Genomic DNA, 18,221 nt, shown 5'->3' on the forward strand with positions numbered 1-18,221 from the left:
CATCCTGTGGAAAACGTATGTTGACATGAGTGGTAACATGTGTACGGGGTTTCATGGCCTCTGGGTGAAGGAATGACTTGTCAATGTAGACTGACATCTTTCAGGTATCTCAAATCTTTTGCTGGTGAGTCACCACCAGGAAGATTCCCTTGTGGAGGCCTGAATCCCAGAAGTCCCTGGGCACTCAGCAGTAGCCCTCGGACCTGCAGCCTCCCTGCATTGCAGTCACTGGGTCTGTGCACCTCAGCCCCCAGCACCTGTGTCCTGGGTGAGACATCATGTCAGGGCCTTCTGCTCCAGGATGCGGGGGAGCAGGTAGCCATCTTAAAATGATACATTATGAATGTTAGGGCTTCCAAGAGCTTCCCAATTCATACCTTGAGAAATCGAATAAGAAAGACACTGGCAGAATATAACAAGTAACTTATTGGCGCAGGATTCAACTTTCAGGATTTAAAAGATCAATCAGTCTTTTATTGAGGCTGAAATTGAAAACCTGCAAATCAAGAAGTACCTTATTCAGGGCAACTGGATGTGTGATGCAGAACCCAAGGGTAGTCTTGCGGGCTTCCACCTACTAGTATTACTAGACCCCACAATGCCAGGAGCACCGAAAGCCAGAACCATGAGGTGAATGAGTAGTATTGCCAAAATGGATATTGCCTGAAAGAATAAATATTTCCGAGACCGAAGTGAATCGTCTATTTTACTTCCCAGCACAGCGCCTTCGAAGAGAGCGCCTACGAAGAGAGCATTACACGCGGGGGACAGGGCGCATTTGATGTCAATGGCCAATAGACCTGCATTGAAGATAGTTTCCAGGACAATACAACAATGTAGACGCGCCTCCTGAGTGGATGATGGCACGACTAACCAGGTTTAAATGTATGGTTAGAAACAAATCCCATCTTTCCAAAGGAGCTCAAGAAGTCAAATCTTTGGCGAAACTGGGCACTGAGATGAGTCTGAAAGAAGAATTTTGAACATACACAAAACACCCGCTGGGCACATGCCAAAGACAGGTGCAGAGAAAGAGGTTAGGGCAGGGAGGGTTAAATTGTAACTTCCAAGCAGGCACCAAGGACTGCAGACTCTGGGCCAGCACACAACTGTGTTGACATCAGACATATCCTGATACAGGGTCCAGGCACAGGTGGCATTAGAGACTGGAGGTTCTGAGCCACGGCAAGTAAGCGGACATCCGATACCAGAGAACTTAGGTCAATAATGCCATCTTGACATCCAATACTGTAGGACATTGGCCAATGAGGCCATCCTGGCATCAGGAACTGTAGGTTCAGGGCAGGAGTATCCAAGCTGGCATCACAACCAGTGTGCTTGTTTTAGGGCCCTGCAATAGGAGGTGCTCATTGGAGGGGAACAGGCCTGGCACTGTGCTTATGCCCAGCTTGCTTCTTTACGCTGAGTCCAGCCCCTTCAGGAAGAGCCGGTGCACCTGCAGGGAAGAAAAGGCAAACACTGACTTTCCTGCGGTGAACTGCACCGTGAACCACTTAAAAAATAATCTTACAGAGGGGAAGAGAAGCTTCAAATCAATAAGGGTATCTGAGACTGTGTTCCGACAGTCCTTGCGAAGAGGGGCAGCTTTGAGCATGCTTGGCATCTCAATGCATCTCTTTGCATTCGGATGTGAGGGGTCTTGATAGCCAATACTCTGGGTCACATCTGCTCATCTCTGCGTGAAGCCTCCATCATGGAGCGAAAGCCACCAAACAAAATAAGCAAGCTTGTGCACTTCTGCAAGGCACGCCCGGCCATCGTGACTTCAGCCCTTGACCGCTTCATCGCTAAGGAAGACTCCCGAAGAGACCACAGCCCACAGAGCCCAAAGAGCCCTGACCTTGTCCAGAGGAACTGGACGGCTGCACGCCAGAAGATCAAGGCCACGGATCGTGGCCTACAAGGACACACACTTCAGAATATTGACAACCATGACCACATCAAGGCAAGTAGACGTAGGTAAACATACATTGTCTACTCTTAGTTCCACATACCCTATAAATGTATTTACACCTCGATGATCTAGCGGCAATCAACAGCCTGGAGTTGTTACTGTTGTTGGTCAATGAGACACACTCGATATCCTGGTAGTGCACCAATGAACGTGAAGCTGTAGGAACCCTCTCCTTCCCTGCGTTCCTCACACCAGGCATGGCTCTGCTGGGGATGAGCCCATCACAGGGACTCTGCGTTTCTCGTCTACAAGCTGTGAGGATCCGTTTAGATGCCTGTAACATTTTCAGGTACAGCCGGCAAAACTGGAACTTGGGTTTGTTGCTTTCAACCAACGAGTGGCACCTGCATTTCCTAACACTAGGTTGACCATTCCCACTCGGAGAAACGATTCCAGTTCTGCGCTGACTTGTCCATCTACAGTGGACATGAGAGGGAGGGGAAGGACATAGGGTGGTCCTGCACGTGTCGGGGATGCTGCTAGAGGGGGGGGGATGGGGGGGCACACGCTAGATCTATCAGGTACCGCGCCAGTGGCTGTGACTCCAAGGACGCTGATGCTAATGGGGGGGGTACACTCTCTAGATCTACCAGGTGCCCCGCTAGTGGCTGTGACTCCAAGGATACTGATGCTGCTGGGGGGGGGGGCACTCTCTAGATCTATCAGGTGCCCTGCTAGTGGCTGTGACTCCAAGGATACTGATGCTGCTGGGGGGGGGGCACTCTCTAGATCTACCAGGTGCCCCGCTAGTGGCTGTGACTCCAAGGATACTGATGCTGCTGGGGGGGGGGGGCACTCTCTAGATCTACCAGGTGCCCCGCTAGTGGCTGTGACTCCAAGGATACTGATGCTGCTGGGGGGGGGGCACTCTCTAGATCTACCAGGTGCCCCGCTAGTGGCTGTGACTCCAAGGACGCTGATGCTGCTGGGGGGGGGGCACTCTCTAGATCTATCAGGTGCCTCGCTAGTGGCTGTGACGCCAAGGATACTGATGCTGCTGGGGGGGGGGCACTCTCTAGATCTACCAGGTGCCCCGCTAGTGGCTGTGACTCCAAGGACGCTGATGCTGCTGGGGGGGGGGCACTCTCTAGATCTACCAGGTGCCCCGCTAGTGGCTGTGACTCCAAGGATACTGATGCTGCTGGGGGGGGGGCACTCTCTAGATCTACCAGGTGCCTCGCTAGTGGCTGTGACTCCAAGGATACTGATGCTGCTGGGGGGGGGGGCACTCTGTAGATCTATCAGGGGCCTCGCTAGTGGCTGTGACTCCAAGGATACTGATGCTGCTAGGGGGGGGGGGGGCACTCTATAGATCTATCAGGGGCCTCGCTAGTGGCTGTGACTCCAAGGATACTGATGCTGCTGGAGAGGGGGGTGGGGGGGCACACTCTATAGATCTATCAGGGGCCTCGCTAGTGGCTGTGACTCCAAGGATACTGATGCTGCTGGGGGGGGGGGGCACTCTATAGATCTATCAGGGGCCTCGCTAGTGGCTGTGACTCCAAGGATACTGATGCTGCTGGAGAGGGGGGTGGGGGGGCACACTCTATAGATCTATCAGGTGCCCTGCTAGTGGCTGTGACTCCAAGGATACTGATGCTGCTGGAGAGGGGGGTGGGGGGGCACACTCTATAGATCTATCAGGTGCCCTGCTAGTGGCTGTGACTCCAAGGATACTGATGCTGCTGGAGAGGGGGGTGGGGGGGCACACTCTATAGATCTATCAGGTGCCCTGCTAGTGGCTGTGACTCCAAGGATACTGATGCTGCTGGTGGAGCACAAGGAACGTGATCCGGCACAATAGTGAACGCGCTCAAGCCTTGCACCCTCACGTCAAGTGATGCTTTTTATAGGTGTCTGGCAACATCTGCACGTTGCACCACCCATGGCCTACAGCTTTGCAAAGGGGAGAGCCACTACACTAGATTACAATTGGTTTTTAGCTGTAAAGTTACTTGAACATTAGACACTGCATTACAGATGGCTCCAGTCAGGTGGTGCCTGAGCTCATTACTGCTGTTGGGAACAGAATACGCACTTTCTAAATTCAGATATTAATCCATGAATTAAATTTGCATCCATGTAGTTGTGTGTGTGATAGGGTCCTGCCCACATGCGCCCAAAGGACAGCCACCACTGCGAGGGTGTGTGAGAGGGTCCTGCCCACATGCGCCCCACAAACAGCCACCACTGCCAGGGTGTGTGAGAGGGTCCTGCCCACATGCGCCCAACAGACAGCCACCACAGCCAGGGTGTGTGAGAGGGTCCTGCCCACATGCGCCCAACAGACAGCCACCACTGCCAGGGTGTGTGAGAGGGTCCTGCCCACATGCGCCCCACGGACAGCCACCACTGCCAGGTTGGAGCCCACTGAGGAAGGGGCACCAGTACAAACCCAAGAGATGCACATACCGTCACACTGTTGTAGGATTTCCTCGGCTGTAGAGTCGTAGTGAGCCAGCGGGTTGCTGGCATTGCGGTACTGTAGGAGGGGAGAGAACACAGATACGAATGTTCAGACGAACGTGAGATCACATCAGGGCCAGAAGGGGGTGTGGAGATGGTGCAGACCTCACATACCTGGTCCAATATATGAGAATTGGGGATCTCATTCTTAAGCCTCCAGGCCACGCCCACATGGGACTCTGGGGAGTCATACCTGGCACTGGTGGGGGTCCGGACGATCTCAGCCCCTAGAGCTCTGAGCACATCCACCTGGAACGGAGAGAAGAGAGGGCTGTTACTGCACGTCCGGCGCTTCCAGGTGCCCATTGGGAGTCCCACTCTAGACCATCGTCCCTCCTCAAGGTATCACAAACCCATCCCGGTGCCCCATTGGGAGTCCCATTCTAGACCATCGTCCCCTCCTCAAGGTATCACAAACCCACCCAGGTGCCCCATTGGGAGTCCCACTCTAGACCATCGTCCCCTCCTCAAGGTATCACAAACCCATCCAGGTGCCCCATTGGGAGTCCCACTCTAGACCATCGTCCCTCCTCAAGGTATCACAAACCCATCCCGGTGCCCCATTGGGAGTCCCACTCTAGACCATCGTCCCCCTCCTCAAGGTATCACAAACCCACCCAGGTGCCCCATTGGGAGTCCCACTCTAGACCATCGTCCCCTCCTCAAGGTATCACAAACCCACCCAGGTGCCCCATTGGGCGTCCCACTCTAGACCATCGTCCCTCCTCAAGGAATCACAAACCCATCCCGGTGCCCCATTGGGAGTCCCACTCTAGACCATCGTCCCTCCTCAAGGTACCACAAACCCATCCAGGTGCCCATTGGGAGTCCCACTCTAGACCATCGTCCCCTCCTCAAGGTATCACAAACCCACCCAGGTGCCCCATTGGGAGTCCCACTCTAGACCATCGTCCCCTCCTCAAGGTATCACAAACCCATCCAGGTGCCCCATTGGGCGTCCCACTCTAGACCATCGTCCCTCCTCAAGGTATCACAAACCCATCCCGGTGCCCCATTGGGAGTCCCACTCTAGACCATCGTCCCCCTCCTCAAGGTATCACAAACCCACCCAGGTGCCCCATTGGGAGTCCCACTCTAGACCATCGTCCCCTCCTCAAGGTATCACAAACCCATCCAGGTGCCCCATTGGGAGTCCCACTCTAGACCATCGTCCCCCCTCCTCAAGGTATCACAAACCCATCCAGGTGCCCCATTGGGCGTCCCACTCTAGACCATCGTCCCTCCTCAAGGTATCACAAACCCATCCAGGTGCCCCATTGGGAGTCCCACTCTAGACCATCGTCCCTCCTCAAGGTATCACAAACCCACCCAGGTGCCCCATTGGGAGTCCCACTCTAGACCATCGTCCCCTCCTCAAGGTATCACAAACCCATCCAGGTGCCCCATTGGGCGTCCCACTCTAGACCATCGTCCCTCCTCAAGGTATCACAAACCCATCCCGGTGCCCCATTGGGAGTCCCACTCTAGACCATCGTCCCCTCCTCAAGGTATCACAAACCCATCCAGGTGCCCCATTGGGAGTCCCACTCTAGACCATCGTCCCCTCCTCAAGGTATCACAAACCCATAGAGGTGCCCATTGGGAGTCCCACTCTAGACCATCGTCCCCCTCCTCAAGGTATCACAAACCCATCCCGGTGCCCCATTGGGAGTCCCACTCTAGACCATCGTCCCTCCTCAAGGTATCACAAACCCATCCAGGTGCCCCATTGGGAGTCCCACTCTAGACCATCGTCCCCTCCTCAAGGTATCACAAACCCATCCAGGTGCCCCATTGGGCGTCCCACTCTAGACCATCGTCCCCTCCTCAAGGTACCACAAACCCATCCAGGTGCCCCAGTGGGAGTCCCACTCTAGACCATCGTCCCTCCTCAAGGTATCACAAACCCATCCCGGTGCCCCATTGGGAGTCCCACTCTAGACCATCGTCCCTCCTCAAGGTATCACAAACCCATCCAGGTGCCCCATTGGGAGTCCCACTCTAGACCATCGTCCCCCTCCTCAAGGTATCACAAACCCACCCAGGTGCCCCATTGGGAGTCCCACTCTAGACCATCGTCCCCTCCTCAAGGTATCACAAACCCATCCAGGTGCCCCATTGGGCGTCCCACTCTAGACCATCGTCCCTCCTCAAGGTATCACAAACCCTTCCCGGTGCCCCATTGGGAGTCCCACTCTAGACCATCGTCCCCTCCTCAAGGTATCACAAACCTATACAGGTGCCCCATTGGGAGTCCCACTCTAGACCATCGTCCCCCTCCTCAAGGTATCACAAACCCATCCAGGTGCCCCATTGGGAGTCCCACTCTAGACCATCGTCCCCTCCTCAAGGTATCACAAACCCATCCAGGTGCCCATTGGGAGTCCCACTCTAGACCATCGTCCCCTCCTCAAGGTACCACAAACCCATCCAGGTGCCCATTGGGAGTCCCACTCTAGACCATCAACCCCCTCCTCAAGGTACCACAAACCCATCCAGGTGCCCCATTGGGAGTCCCACTCTAGACCATCGTCCCCTCCTCAAGGTATCACAAACCCATCCAGGTGCCCCATTGGGAGTCCCACTCTAGACCATCGTCCCCTCCTCAAGGTATCACAAACCCATCCAGGTGCCCCATTGGGAGTCCCACTCTAGACCATCGTCCCCTCCTCAAGGTATCACAAACCCATCCCTAGTGTGTGAAGCCAGTGATCCTGCACACTCCTATTCCTCACTCCCCGAACACATATGATCTGGTATTATGCATGGTCAACAGCAGTTTGTGGGGATCAATAGCTACATGGCCTTTTTTTTTTTGCAAGTACTCCAGGACCCAGTGTTTAAGAGAAAAACAGTATTTATGAGAAAGAGAAACTTTGAAAGCCTATAAAATATAGAAAAGAAGAAAGTTTATGAATGCCTGTTAGTGAACTGTAGAAAATGCATTTAAAGGCTTATTTTAAATGAATAGAAAGATCTCAGTCTTTACACCTCCCCGGCAGACAGCACACACTTTACTGGACTCCACAGATGATTTGGACTGACTTGAAAACATACTCACCGATCGGCCGAACAAGCAGGGGAAGTGTGGTCGGCTGCGAGGGTCAAGGGAAGGCCTTAAACCCATGGCTCTATCAGCTATGGTAAGATCATCCTCAAACCCCACATTTGTATAATGTATAATTTAATAAGGTTAAATATATTCTGGGAGGACAGGATTTTAGGGGTCAATCAATTAAGGGAAGAGCTACACAAGGTGTTTTGCCCTTGAATATCCGAGTGTAGGGAATGTTTACAGCAAATGGGACTGGACTCGTGCGGCACCTCTGCATACAGTCACCGGAAAGAGATAGTCTACAATAAAATTATGCAGGCAGTAGAGGTTTCCCGGAACAACACACCATTTGAGGAGGAAATGCTGGCTTAAGGTCCCCCCAGTACAGAGAAGGGGGTCCTGTTTAGTAATAGTTGGAAACAATTCGCTGTTTTTATGCGCTGACAATAGTATTTCAAGTAGGAAGCAAACCAGATGAGGTCTGCACCATTTAACCCGATGTTCTTCTTGCAGGTCCTGAGAAGATTGAGGTGATTCTCCTGGGTCCGAAGGATGAGCGTCAGGAGAACCTTTCGTTCACAAGGCTCGGTGCGTCAGCCATTTTTAGTGTTGTGGTCTCCATGCTGCAGCCTGACCTGAAGCCTACCTGGAGCTCATCCAGGCGGCCGCTTTCCTCTACAACAGGTTGGAGCAGCACTCTAGCTAGGACGGATAGTGTGGCGACTGGAAGTGGGGAGGGCGGGGGCTGTTGACATCCTCTGGATGTTCCCCAGGCTTCTTTCTAAGTAATGGTGAGACTTGTTCTATTTTTAGCAGTCTGCAACTGTTCCTTGGGACAGGGAGGAGAGGATTTATTTATCCAGGTCTTCCAAGAAGGTTTAGATGATGGGCAGAGCTCTCTTGGAAGTGAGGTAGGGAGAGAAATGAGAGGCGTGTTTATTCTTAGATATGATGGAAAATAGTTCCTCCAAAGTGAAGGACGACCAGGATGCCAGAAGAGTTGTGCTGCTGCAGTCTTGGACTCTCAGAGACATGTGAGGGAGAGTTCTTTTCACACTTTTTCTGCATGAAATACAGTTAATCAGGCTTAGGCACATTTAAATCAATGGAGTGGAGCAAAACCTATTTTGCATTTAGCACCAAAATACCCTGAGACGGCTCCTGCTTATTTAGCGAATAAATATGGTCACCACAAGTAAGAGCTGCTGCCCTAAAAACAACCGAAGCCAACCCTGCGGCTTTATTGGAGCACACAGCAGAACTGAAAAAACTTCACTAAGCTGCAAACCTAAGATATATTGACTGACAGTAAATTTAGAAAAGATAGTGTTTGCCCTTCTAAAGGACCCAAGTTTGTCTAGAAAGACTTTTTCATAATCTTTACTGTCAAAATGTTAAGCCTGTAAAAACTCTAAGCTTTGCAAACAGTAGGGTGAGAGCCTTCCCTTATCCCTTTCCTCAGTCAGGTGTTATTTTCACTAATGTCTCAGTATTACTTTTTTGTTGCCAAGACTTCTCAATACTACTTTTCAATAATCTATTTAGGCAACCAGTTTTCTGAAACAGCTCGTATGTGGACCTAGTAAATCATATCCAGAAAAGTGTTCTAAATCAGGCAGTTCTGTTCACGGTGCCTTGAGCTATTACCACACAACCTTTGTAGATTGCAGGTTTGGACATACAATCCCCCTGGTCGTTGGTCTGCTGTGAGGTCTCCAGCCTACTTTTGTGCCCCATTCTGGTGTCATGTCTAGTGCCAGTGATCCAATTAACTCTTCCAGTTTACAAATGGGTATGTACACGCGTGTGCACGTGGTCACCCTCATTCACCTGGAAGCCAGAGTGGACTCAGAGGGTGTTGTACAGCGGGAGCAGAGCGGCATGAGCTCCTCTCTCAAACTAGCTGCAGGCCCATCAGCAGCAACACTGCTGATGACACAACAACCTCAAATTGTATCCATATGTACAAATGACCTGCTCCCCTGTGTGTTAAATAAAAGGAGTCTCCATCCCCAGAATATTCTAAGCAATTGAGGATTACAAGATAACCAGCACCAGTCAAACCTTGCGGGTGAAAGTGTACATATAACATACCAAACCATAACACAATATATATATAACATAATAAATAACACACAATAACCCATCACATAACAGAAAAGAACATACAACACGTCACATGTTATGTTTTATGTAATACGTTGTAACATGAGGTATAACAAAACATAGAACATATATAACATAAAACATATAAAAAAAAAATAACATGAAATAACATAAAACATAATGTAACAAAACATAAAGCATAACATGAAACATTGCATGAAACATTGCATGAAACATAGCATGAAACATAGCATGAAACATAGCATGAAACATAGCATGTAATAACATAACTTAACCTCTAATCCATCTTATCTATATGCTGGCTATAGACACAAAACTTTAGTTTCAGCTTCACTACTCCAGGACCTATCAGCAGTTTCCAACACTGTCCATCTTCAGACATTCTTATTAAGACTTGAAAAGCTTGGCATACAAGGATACAGATTAAAATGCATCTTCACCTACCTTGAAGACAAAAACAATCTGACAACTATAACACTTTTCAACTCGGCTCCTCATCGGCCACATTGTGGATTCCCACGAGAGCCATCAACTATCCCGCTACTATTTAACCTCAACCTCAAAATCATGTGAAACCGGATTAAATCATTTACCCTTATGTGCTCCAACAATGCAGAGGGTACACAGATGGAGCCCAAACTGGAGAACCAGTAAGACACCTACAGTCGAAGAGTGTCTTTGTGCCATCGGCAACCAGATGATGTCCAACCACCTTAAACCGAACTCTGGAAAACCCGAGATCAAGCCCTGCGGACAACGGCAATACGGCACAAACAAATACAGGGTCTCCCAGCAACATCACCAAAAAGAGGAAACCCAGGAGTGATCAAGAACTCAAACGGATCACTGAGCCTACAAGTCAATTCAATTCTAAGGAGCACCTTCTACGCCATGGAGACACTAAAGCAGATCTCCCGTTACTTAGTGTAAGCCAGAGTATTATCACACACACCCCATCAGTCTGCGTCCATCTCACCACGCTGCACTTATTCAGGTCTCTTGTGTTAACTGCGGTGCAGGGAGAAGGATACAGCAAACGAAGACTAGATATAGGAGCACATCCCTCCAACACAACAGAGATCACTAACCCTCCAGCAGCACACCATGCAATCATGGTAATTTCAACAACAACCAACCAGAGAACCGCGGCTAGACACAGAAATCAGAGAGCAAGCATCCAATACACAAACCAGTGAAACTCCTAGGAACCCAGGCCACAAACACACTTTTATTCAACACAACACTTTGACCAACACAACCAAGAGAGCAGAACTTTCAACGATTGAGTAAGGAGTTGGGTCACCTCCAAAGATGCAATGGACCAGCAGTCAAATATCACCAAACACAGAGTTGGAACACATGCAGGCCACAACACCTCCAACCACATCATCTGAAATCCATGAACAGCCATTCAACAGAGATTCAAGCGCCGAAAGTTGTATAACAAATCCTGGACACTCCAGCAACACAACATGTAATCAGAGAACCTCCGGCCAACAGGAAGTCAAGAGCATAGTCGCCCAACACAGAAATCAGAGTATATCCAAGTAACATAGGATGAAAGCAGACCACCCCGTCTAATCCGAGACCCAAGCACTGTTACCCCAAACAAGAGACAAGCGTACATCTGCACAAAGCAAGAGATGAGTGTAGCGTCAAGAAACGAAATAGAGCCGAAAGAGTTCAAGATGTTTACAGTGTTGCAAAATCAGTCATTTGAACAGTGCACGTCAGATGCAGCCTTTGAAGAACAGCCGTATGGGCATTCTCTGAGCAAGGCGTACTCCGGTGACCCCAACCCATATCCCTTCCCATGCATGCTGTTTATCCACGATCATCTGCCATCGAGCTGTACGGTGAATTCACTGCTAGGTAACAGAGTCCTGCCTTGGATGATATATATAACTGCGTTTCATCAGTCTTATGAGTCAGAGGCAGAATTATTGGCAAATGACGAGGAAAGCACAGAGGATACCGCCTGCCTCTGCGAAAGAGGAGTGGTGTTCAACACACTTGATCTGCAGCAATTAGAAACTGGATACTTGCCAGAGCATCCGGAAACCATGCGAATTGTGCGCCAAGTACCACTAACAAAACACAAATAACGCCATGCCACCCATCATAATTCAGGCAAAGGAAACGCAGAGCATCAGAGACGAAAGGAACCTCCTTAAATCTGTCCTGCTACAGCTTGGTTGGATCCGGTGGCTCCATCCTTCCCCAATGGCTCGCCCGGCTCCTCGCCACTTTACATTTGTAGAAAGGAAGTTATGAAAGAAAAGGCCCAAAAGCTATCGGAGGAAGGCGGAGATTGGGGGATCCGGAGGTAATAATTAATTGATATTCTGTATGTGAAAGTAATGCTGCTTTTATTAGAATGTTTGGGTTTTTACCCCAATGCTTTTATCTCTATGAAATCTATCTGTGTAATTGTCTGTGTATGAATTTATGTGCCCTGCCCCAAAAATACTTTAATAAAAATATTTAAAAAATAAAAAAAGGAAGCTCAAAAAATAGAAGTAAACGGAGACCAGGAAAACTGCATCGCTACAAATAAAAGCATGAATACACCCAACAGGTCTGCAACATTCAGACCAGACAATATGTACCCAACAGGACACACTGGAACAGCAAACATTAGCAGCAGTCCAGCAACAAAGCATGGATCATATGCATGCAACAGAATACTAAATACAGCAAGAAACACCTCCATGCAAGAAAATAACTGAAGAGCACACAAATGTAGCAGTCATGCATGCACCTCTGCTACCGCAACCCACACACAACCAGCAGAAGCTCCTACTTCACATCATGCTGCCAGCTGTTCAACTCAAACTCTACAATCACTTCTGTTTGCAAGAAGTAGCAGAAACACTTACCTTTTCCAGGCTCATCTTCTCGGGCATGACAATGATACACCGGTAGCCTTTCACAGCGGCGGCCAATGCCAGGCCGATTCCTGGGGAGAGAGAGCGGTGATCAGAGAGGTACAACTGACACTCCCAAGATACAAAGGCAAGATCTTGCAGATCGAGTTTAAGGTCTATGGTGACCGAGGGAAACAAGGACACCGCTGCAGAGGGAGCATGAACCCAAGGGTAAAGAAGGGGCACGCCATCTGCCTGGGATGTTAGAAGCAACGGTACTTATGTACATTGTGAGTGCGTGCCCTTCCCGCCTGTTCCTGTCCAGTGCAGCAATGGCAGCCGTCTCCCTTATGCACCTAAAGTTGACGCCTACGTTCCTCCCAAGCAGGTGAACTGCCCTGAGGGTCTGGGTACAGACCTGTGTTTCCAGACGTGGGCTCGATGATGGTGTCGCCAGGCTTCAGGATGCCATCCCGCTCTGCGTCCTCCACCATCCTCAGGCTGATCCGGTCCTTCACGCTCCCGCCTGCGTTAAAGAACTCGCACTTTGCCACTGAAACACAAATGTACACGTAATCCTCATGAGTAGATCTGCATGGCGTGACCGAGGGCGCCGTTACTTACGTGCAACATTAACCAACAACTTCTTCAGTCTACTCGACATGTGAGAAACCATCATTTATCTGAGCAGGGTCCTATGAGAGGAAGACACTCACTCCTACCAGATGCAAAGAGCCCTGCAAGAGGCGCACATACAGTGACATCCAACACTGGTTGTTTGGGCTACTGCGGTGTCTGAAAGTCATTCATTGATTACATTTCATGGTTTGTAGGTTTCTTTACCATGGATCAGGCCCCAGGTAGCGCTGGTGGAAGCACCTTTAAGACAAAACTGGATTGACCTCCGGACAGAAAAAAAGGACATTCATATTTAAAGCATCCTTCACCAGAGATCAAAGGCCCCTCGCTCCGAGAGTCACTGCAGGTTGTCCCCATCAAAGAAGGGATGCATAGACCATGGAATGGAGAAAGCATGGCTCTCAGGCTCCACCTGCCTCCACACAGCCTCCCCTAGGCACCCCCCAAAGCATGAGCCTAATGGGCAGTAAGGAACTGGGTAAACTGGCCTAGAATACCCAGTTCCTTACGATCCATAAATATCTTGCCTGGGGGGCTCATACTGCGCTCATGAAGCAGGGAAACCTCAGGCTCCTGGAAAGCCAGGCGAGGGGGCTGGGAGGTTTCTTTGCTTGAATGTGTGAGGCTTGAAGTTGGCACTTCCCTGGTAGTGCTCCTTATCCAAGATGGCTGACACTTCCCTGGAGGTTCTCCTTATCCAAGATGGCTGACACTTCGCTGGTGGTGCTCCTTATCCAAAATGGCACCTTGGTAAAGCTTGAAAGCCAAGCATGCTGCGTTAGCTTCCAGTTCTCTGCACCTCACTCCTTGCCAGGCAACGATGTAGGAGCAAATGGCACGGACTCCAAGGAGAGGCCTGCAGGAGGAGTGGGACAGCGGCAAGTGTATCTGGTGCGCAGCAGCCCCTGCACGCATGAAAGAACAAACAATGTGCAGGTTTCCTATGCCCAACCTGAGGCAAAGATGGACCCGGCTGCAACCCTCACATCCTGCACCAGATGCAGGGGAACAATTGAGGCGAATTGACGCTCCTCTGCCCCACACAGGAGGAGATGGCAGAGCAGAGTTGGTGAAATGGGTAAACGTGAGATATGGTCTGTGGTCCCCCCGCATATGGGACCATTTTGAGGTGGCATTTGGTCATGAGGGAAGCTGTTCTCTTTACATGAAAAGGAGCCTAGAACCGCTCACCTATGTGTGGAGAACTGTGCACAGGGAGCCCACTGGCTACTAGAAGTTATAAAGGGCATGTGGGTTGCATATGAACCAGGAATGCCCCTAGAGTTCAGATGGCAGGCGCTGGACTCCCTCACTACAGCTCATTTGGACCTCCCTCGTGATGGGCTACACGTGAAGGCAGAAATTAGGTGAGAAAAAAGGCGACCGTAAATCCATGCCCAAGAGTTTGCAGGGCACGAGAGATTAAGGTGGAGCGGTCCTGATTGTCTCCCCACAGCCTACGCCATGTTTCGGCAAATTTGGCTTTGATAACCTTCCGTACAAACTTTGAGCCTATAACTTTTTGGACCTTGTTTGTCTTTAGACCTTCTGAGTGTGTGGGATAGTCGGTCTTTGGGTCCCGATACAGACTCAGAGGTCGCCTCTTTTCCGACAGGTGCATTATAGTCTGGGCTTTGTTTTAATGAAGTGATGCCCACCTTAAAAAAGGCCACAAGGACACAGAAGTTACTGGGCTGAGAACTCCTTGGCAGACTTTACTCCTAAGCGGCAGGCTCATCTTCTTGTACCTTGGCTTCCAAAATGGGTAAAGCTCCCCTTACGAAAGAAGATCTGGCAGGAGAGGGTGTGTATCAGATCCAGCAGAGAGTGGAGACAGAGGTAAAGCTTCAGGCAGACTTTATGGCAACAATGAACACAAAAACTAAAGACAATGGAGCCCCTGGGCTGTGACCATGTAACTGAAAAGAGATGATGTAAGAGAACGGGCCAGGAAAGGATGCGAGGATCTTCAACGCCAGCGAGGAAGCGGAGAGGTTGGACACTGTGGAGCTTCTCTTTGCACAGATCTTTATTCTCAAGAAAGGAGACATGGTGGGCACAGAAAGGGCGCATCGAGTGAACCTGAGGAGACAAGGAGGGAACGGACATCCAGAGACATAGATGGTAATCTATCCACTGAAGAAGTTTCTCTTGAACAGAGGCTAGAAAGGTCAGTCCAGTGGTCTTAAAGAATGGTTGAGGATTCTGCTTCGAGACTTGGCTTGCAGCTCATTACTGAGAAGTAAAGGTCTCCAAAAGGTTGACTGATGCCGTATCCCAAAAAAGAGCGTATCCTGGAGGACCGTGACATGCCGGACATTCAGAGGGCATTACATTCCGGGGAGGGAGACTTGCATTTTATTCTCACTTCCACCAAACATATTCAGGGATATACCACACTCATTAGGGCTTGTGGAGGGGTTCTCCATCAGTGTTCCAACACACAGCACTGGCAGCTATTCGGTGGCGATGAGTAAGGTCCACTGTGTTCGCAGCTGTAGACAGTGTGGGCACCTCTTCCAGTGATGGGGTCAAAGGGGACACTTCTAGCGCTTAGGAGCCAGGCCTCCGAGAAGGATGACAAAGCACACAGATCACTGGCTGACAGACAAGTGACAAACTTGAATAAAGATTGGATGCTGGGCCAGAGTGATGCTGCCAGAACACTGACGTCTGCTGACTGACAGACTGACTGACAGACGACAGGTCTATTTAGAGAACTAGATCACTCTCTGTTTGAAAAGGAGAAAGGTCAAATACAAGAAGGTTTGTGGATTCCCAGTGACAAAGTCTATTCCTAAACCTGATAAAGTTGGATTGTTGTGTTCTTCATAAGGGGCAATAGTTCAGGTAAATGCGGATGTCAAGATTTACGTGATGTCCCAGCCAACAGACTGCGTCTTCCCGTCCTGATAGCAAAGATCTGGCTAGTTTTGTTTTGGGTACGTAAACATGTAATACAAACACAAACTAGACAACCCTGTTAAAATATCCAACACAGAGAAGAATAAAGGTACACAGACCACGCTCAAAGGAGAAGAGGCTATTGACTGGGTGGGTTGGAATTTCTAGAGGAAATTCATGGAAAGATAACATTTGGGTGGCGGTGTTATAGGCATGGTCATGATGGGCTACAAACCACTTAAGGCCAGGGTACTGGTTAGTGCTGTACTCCACACCCACCTTCCATCTGCACAGAGGCACCAAACTGGGATGCCCGATGTCCCGCTCCTATCCATCCAGCTGATGGACCACCTGGCAATGAAGATCAGGTTCTGCAGTTCCATTGGTGGAATCCGATTCAGAGACAAAGAGCACAGGACATCCTTGTTCGCCGAGAAAGTGGGGTTGTCCTTAAAGCCAGAAGCCTGGATTACACCACATTGGCGTACTGATGGAATTTAGAGCGAGATCAGGCTAGAATGAGAAAGCTGAGAAATCTTTTCGGCTTTCCGTGAAGCTTACGGCTACTAAATTTGGTGTCTGCTAGACTGTACGCGCTTTACAGTGGACATCAAATCTGTGAAGCGTCTAAAGATATTTGATAACCTCAGTCGGCAGACTACTTTAAAAAGCTCTACAGCAAGAGATTAAGAGAACATTTTCAGATGGAGACATTTGTACATATCGTGCATGGAGCAACCGGCCACTATTATAGTGACTGTCCTTCCCCAGCGCAGGGCGCATTTCAGACTCTCCCAATTCAGACTGAGAAGGGCCTTGCAAAGGTTTTAAAATTACATTATGATTCGTTGACCAGGCACCTCTCGCCCTTATGTGTACAGTAAAGAGACATGAGGGTGACAAGGTTCACCCAGAAGTGATGGACTACAAGGCAAGTCCATTGATGACCTTTTGCAAGAAGTACCGTTACGAATCAAGTGAGCGCTGGGTCCACACGGATCCAGCAACGAGAAGCCCTTCGTCGTAGATATTGTGGCTCCCTTGGAGGCACAGGTCTCGGAACATCTATGCAGCCAGATTACCAGCACTATGCATGGAGTCTGGGGTCCTAGCTCTACGACGAGACTCATCAGGACATTTCCTTCTTCCAGTTACGATTACGCTTTAATGCAGGCTTTTCTTGGGCAGGGAGGGGGGACTGCAGCTCTATAGTGGACCTGTTCAATAATACACACTTTAGATCCTATGAAGACTGTAAAAGGATGTTTAGGGTCCCAGAAACAGAGAGGTTCCGACGCAAACAACTTAGACACTGGGTCCCTGTGTTCAGGGCACCAGCGAAGTGCCAGAAAATGTGATCACAACATTTAGGGGCACCGGGCGGCTGTTGTCAAGAGTTGTATAAATCACCCAGGATGACCAAAGTGAAGCAAAATGGAAATATATGGAGTGACTGGAGGCTGCGCTGGATATGAGAATACCCCAAAAGCACAGAATGACAACGCAACACAGAGGTCTCAAAATCACAACGGGACTTAGAGGGATATCAAACCATTGCTGGTGCGGAGGAGGGTACACCTTTTCATGTTTGGTGTCCTGACCATAGGTGAAGCTGCCCTCAAGGGAGATCCTGGTGGCCCATAGCACCAAGTCCATGGCAGATTTTCCATTTCCTGAGGATGTGTCTGCTGCTCTTGGATTTATGTCTGAAGAACTGAGGGGAGCCAAGGGCTAGAAATTGATATTCCATTTGGGATGCGGCTTGTGAGAGTTCAGAAAGGCCATTCGGCAAGACATTTGAGCAAAGACAACATTTTGTCAGTGTAGCTTCCTTTCCCGTCTGGTCATATGGAAAGGTAAGTCTTTGAATTGTCACGCACTCCTAGATTGAGAGCCATTTATCTGCTTCAATTGAATACAAATGTATTGTAGGAAATTCGCTTTCCGGCAATGTTACCGTCAATTTGTTGCATTTTGCTGGACCCTATTTTCTTGCTTGTTCTTAGACTCTGCACACTGGTGAACTGCTGTCCAGTGCCCAGTGTAAATGCTCTGACCCATAGAACATTGACTTATTTCTAATTGAACACATTTAACGCACAAGTTACTTATCTTCGGTAACAATATATCTGTAAGAAACATTAGTTAGTTATAGATTCCTTACCTTAGAATTACCCCCAGGCGTCAG

The 18,221-nt window shown here is 49.5% G+C and overlaps 1 protein-coding gene across 4 annotated transcripts in view; it reads right to left on the reverse strand.

Moving 5' to 3' along the window:
* Positions 1 to 18,221, reverse strand: part of LOC146799865 (cystathionine beta-synthase-like protein) — a 307,153-nt gene that overhangs the window by 105,768 nt on the left and 183,164 nt on the right. For all 4 annotated transcript variants that reach the window (XM_085620762.1, XM_085620761.1, XM_085620759.1 and 1 more), the window contains exons 4-7: positions 12,909 to 13,043; positions 12,503 to 12,582; positions 4,556 to 4,690; positions 4,388 to 4,457 (exon numbers count right to left, since the gene is read on the reverse strand). In XM_085620762.1, coding sequence (XP_085476888.1) covers positions 4,388 to 4,457; positions 4,556 to 4,690; positions 12,503 to 12,582; positions 12,909 to 13,043 — 420 coding nt within the window. The remainder of the gene's footprint in view (positions 1 to 4,387; positions 4,458 to 4,555; positions 4,691 to 12,502; positions 12,583 to 12,908; positions 13,044 to 18,221) is intronic.

The sequence above is a fragment of the Triturus cristatus genome, chromosome 8 (genome assembly GCF_964204655.1).
Source record: "Triturus cristatus chromosome 8, aTriCri1.1, whole genome shotgun sequence".
Lineage (NCBI taxonomy): Eukaryota > Metazoa > Chordata > Amphibia > Caudata > Salamandridae > Triturus > Triturus cristatus.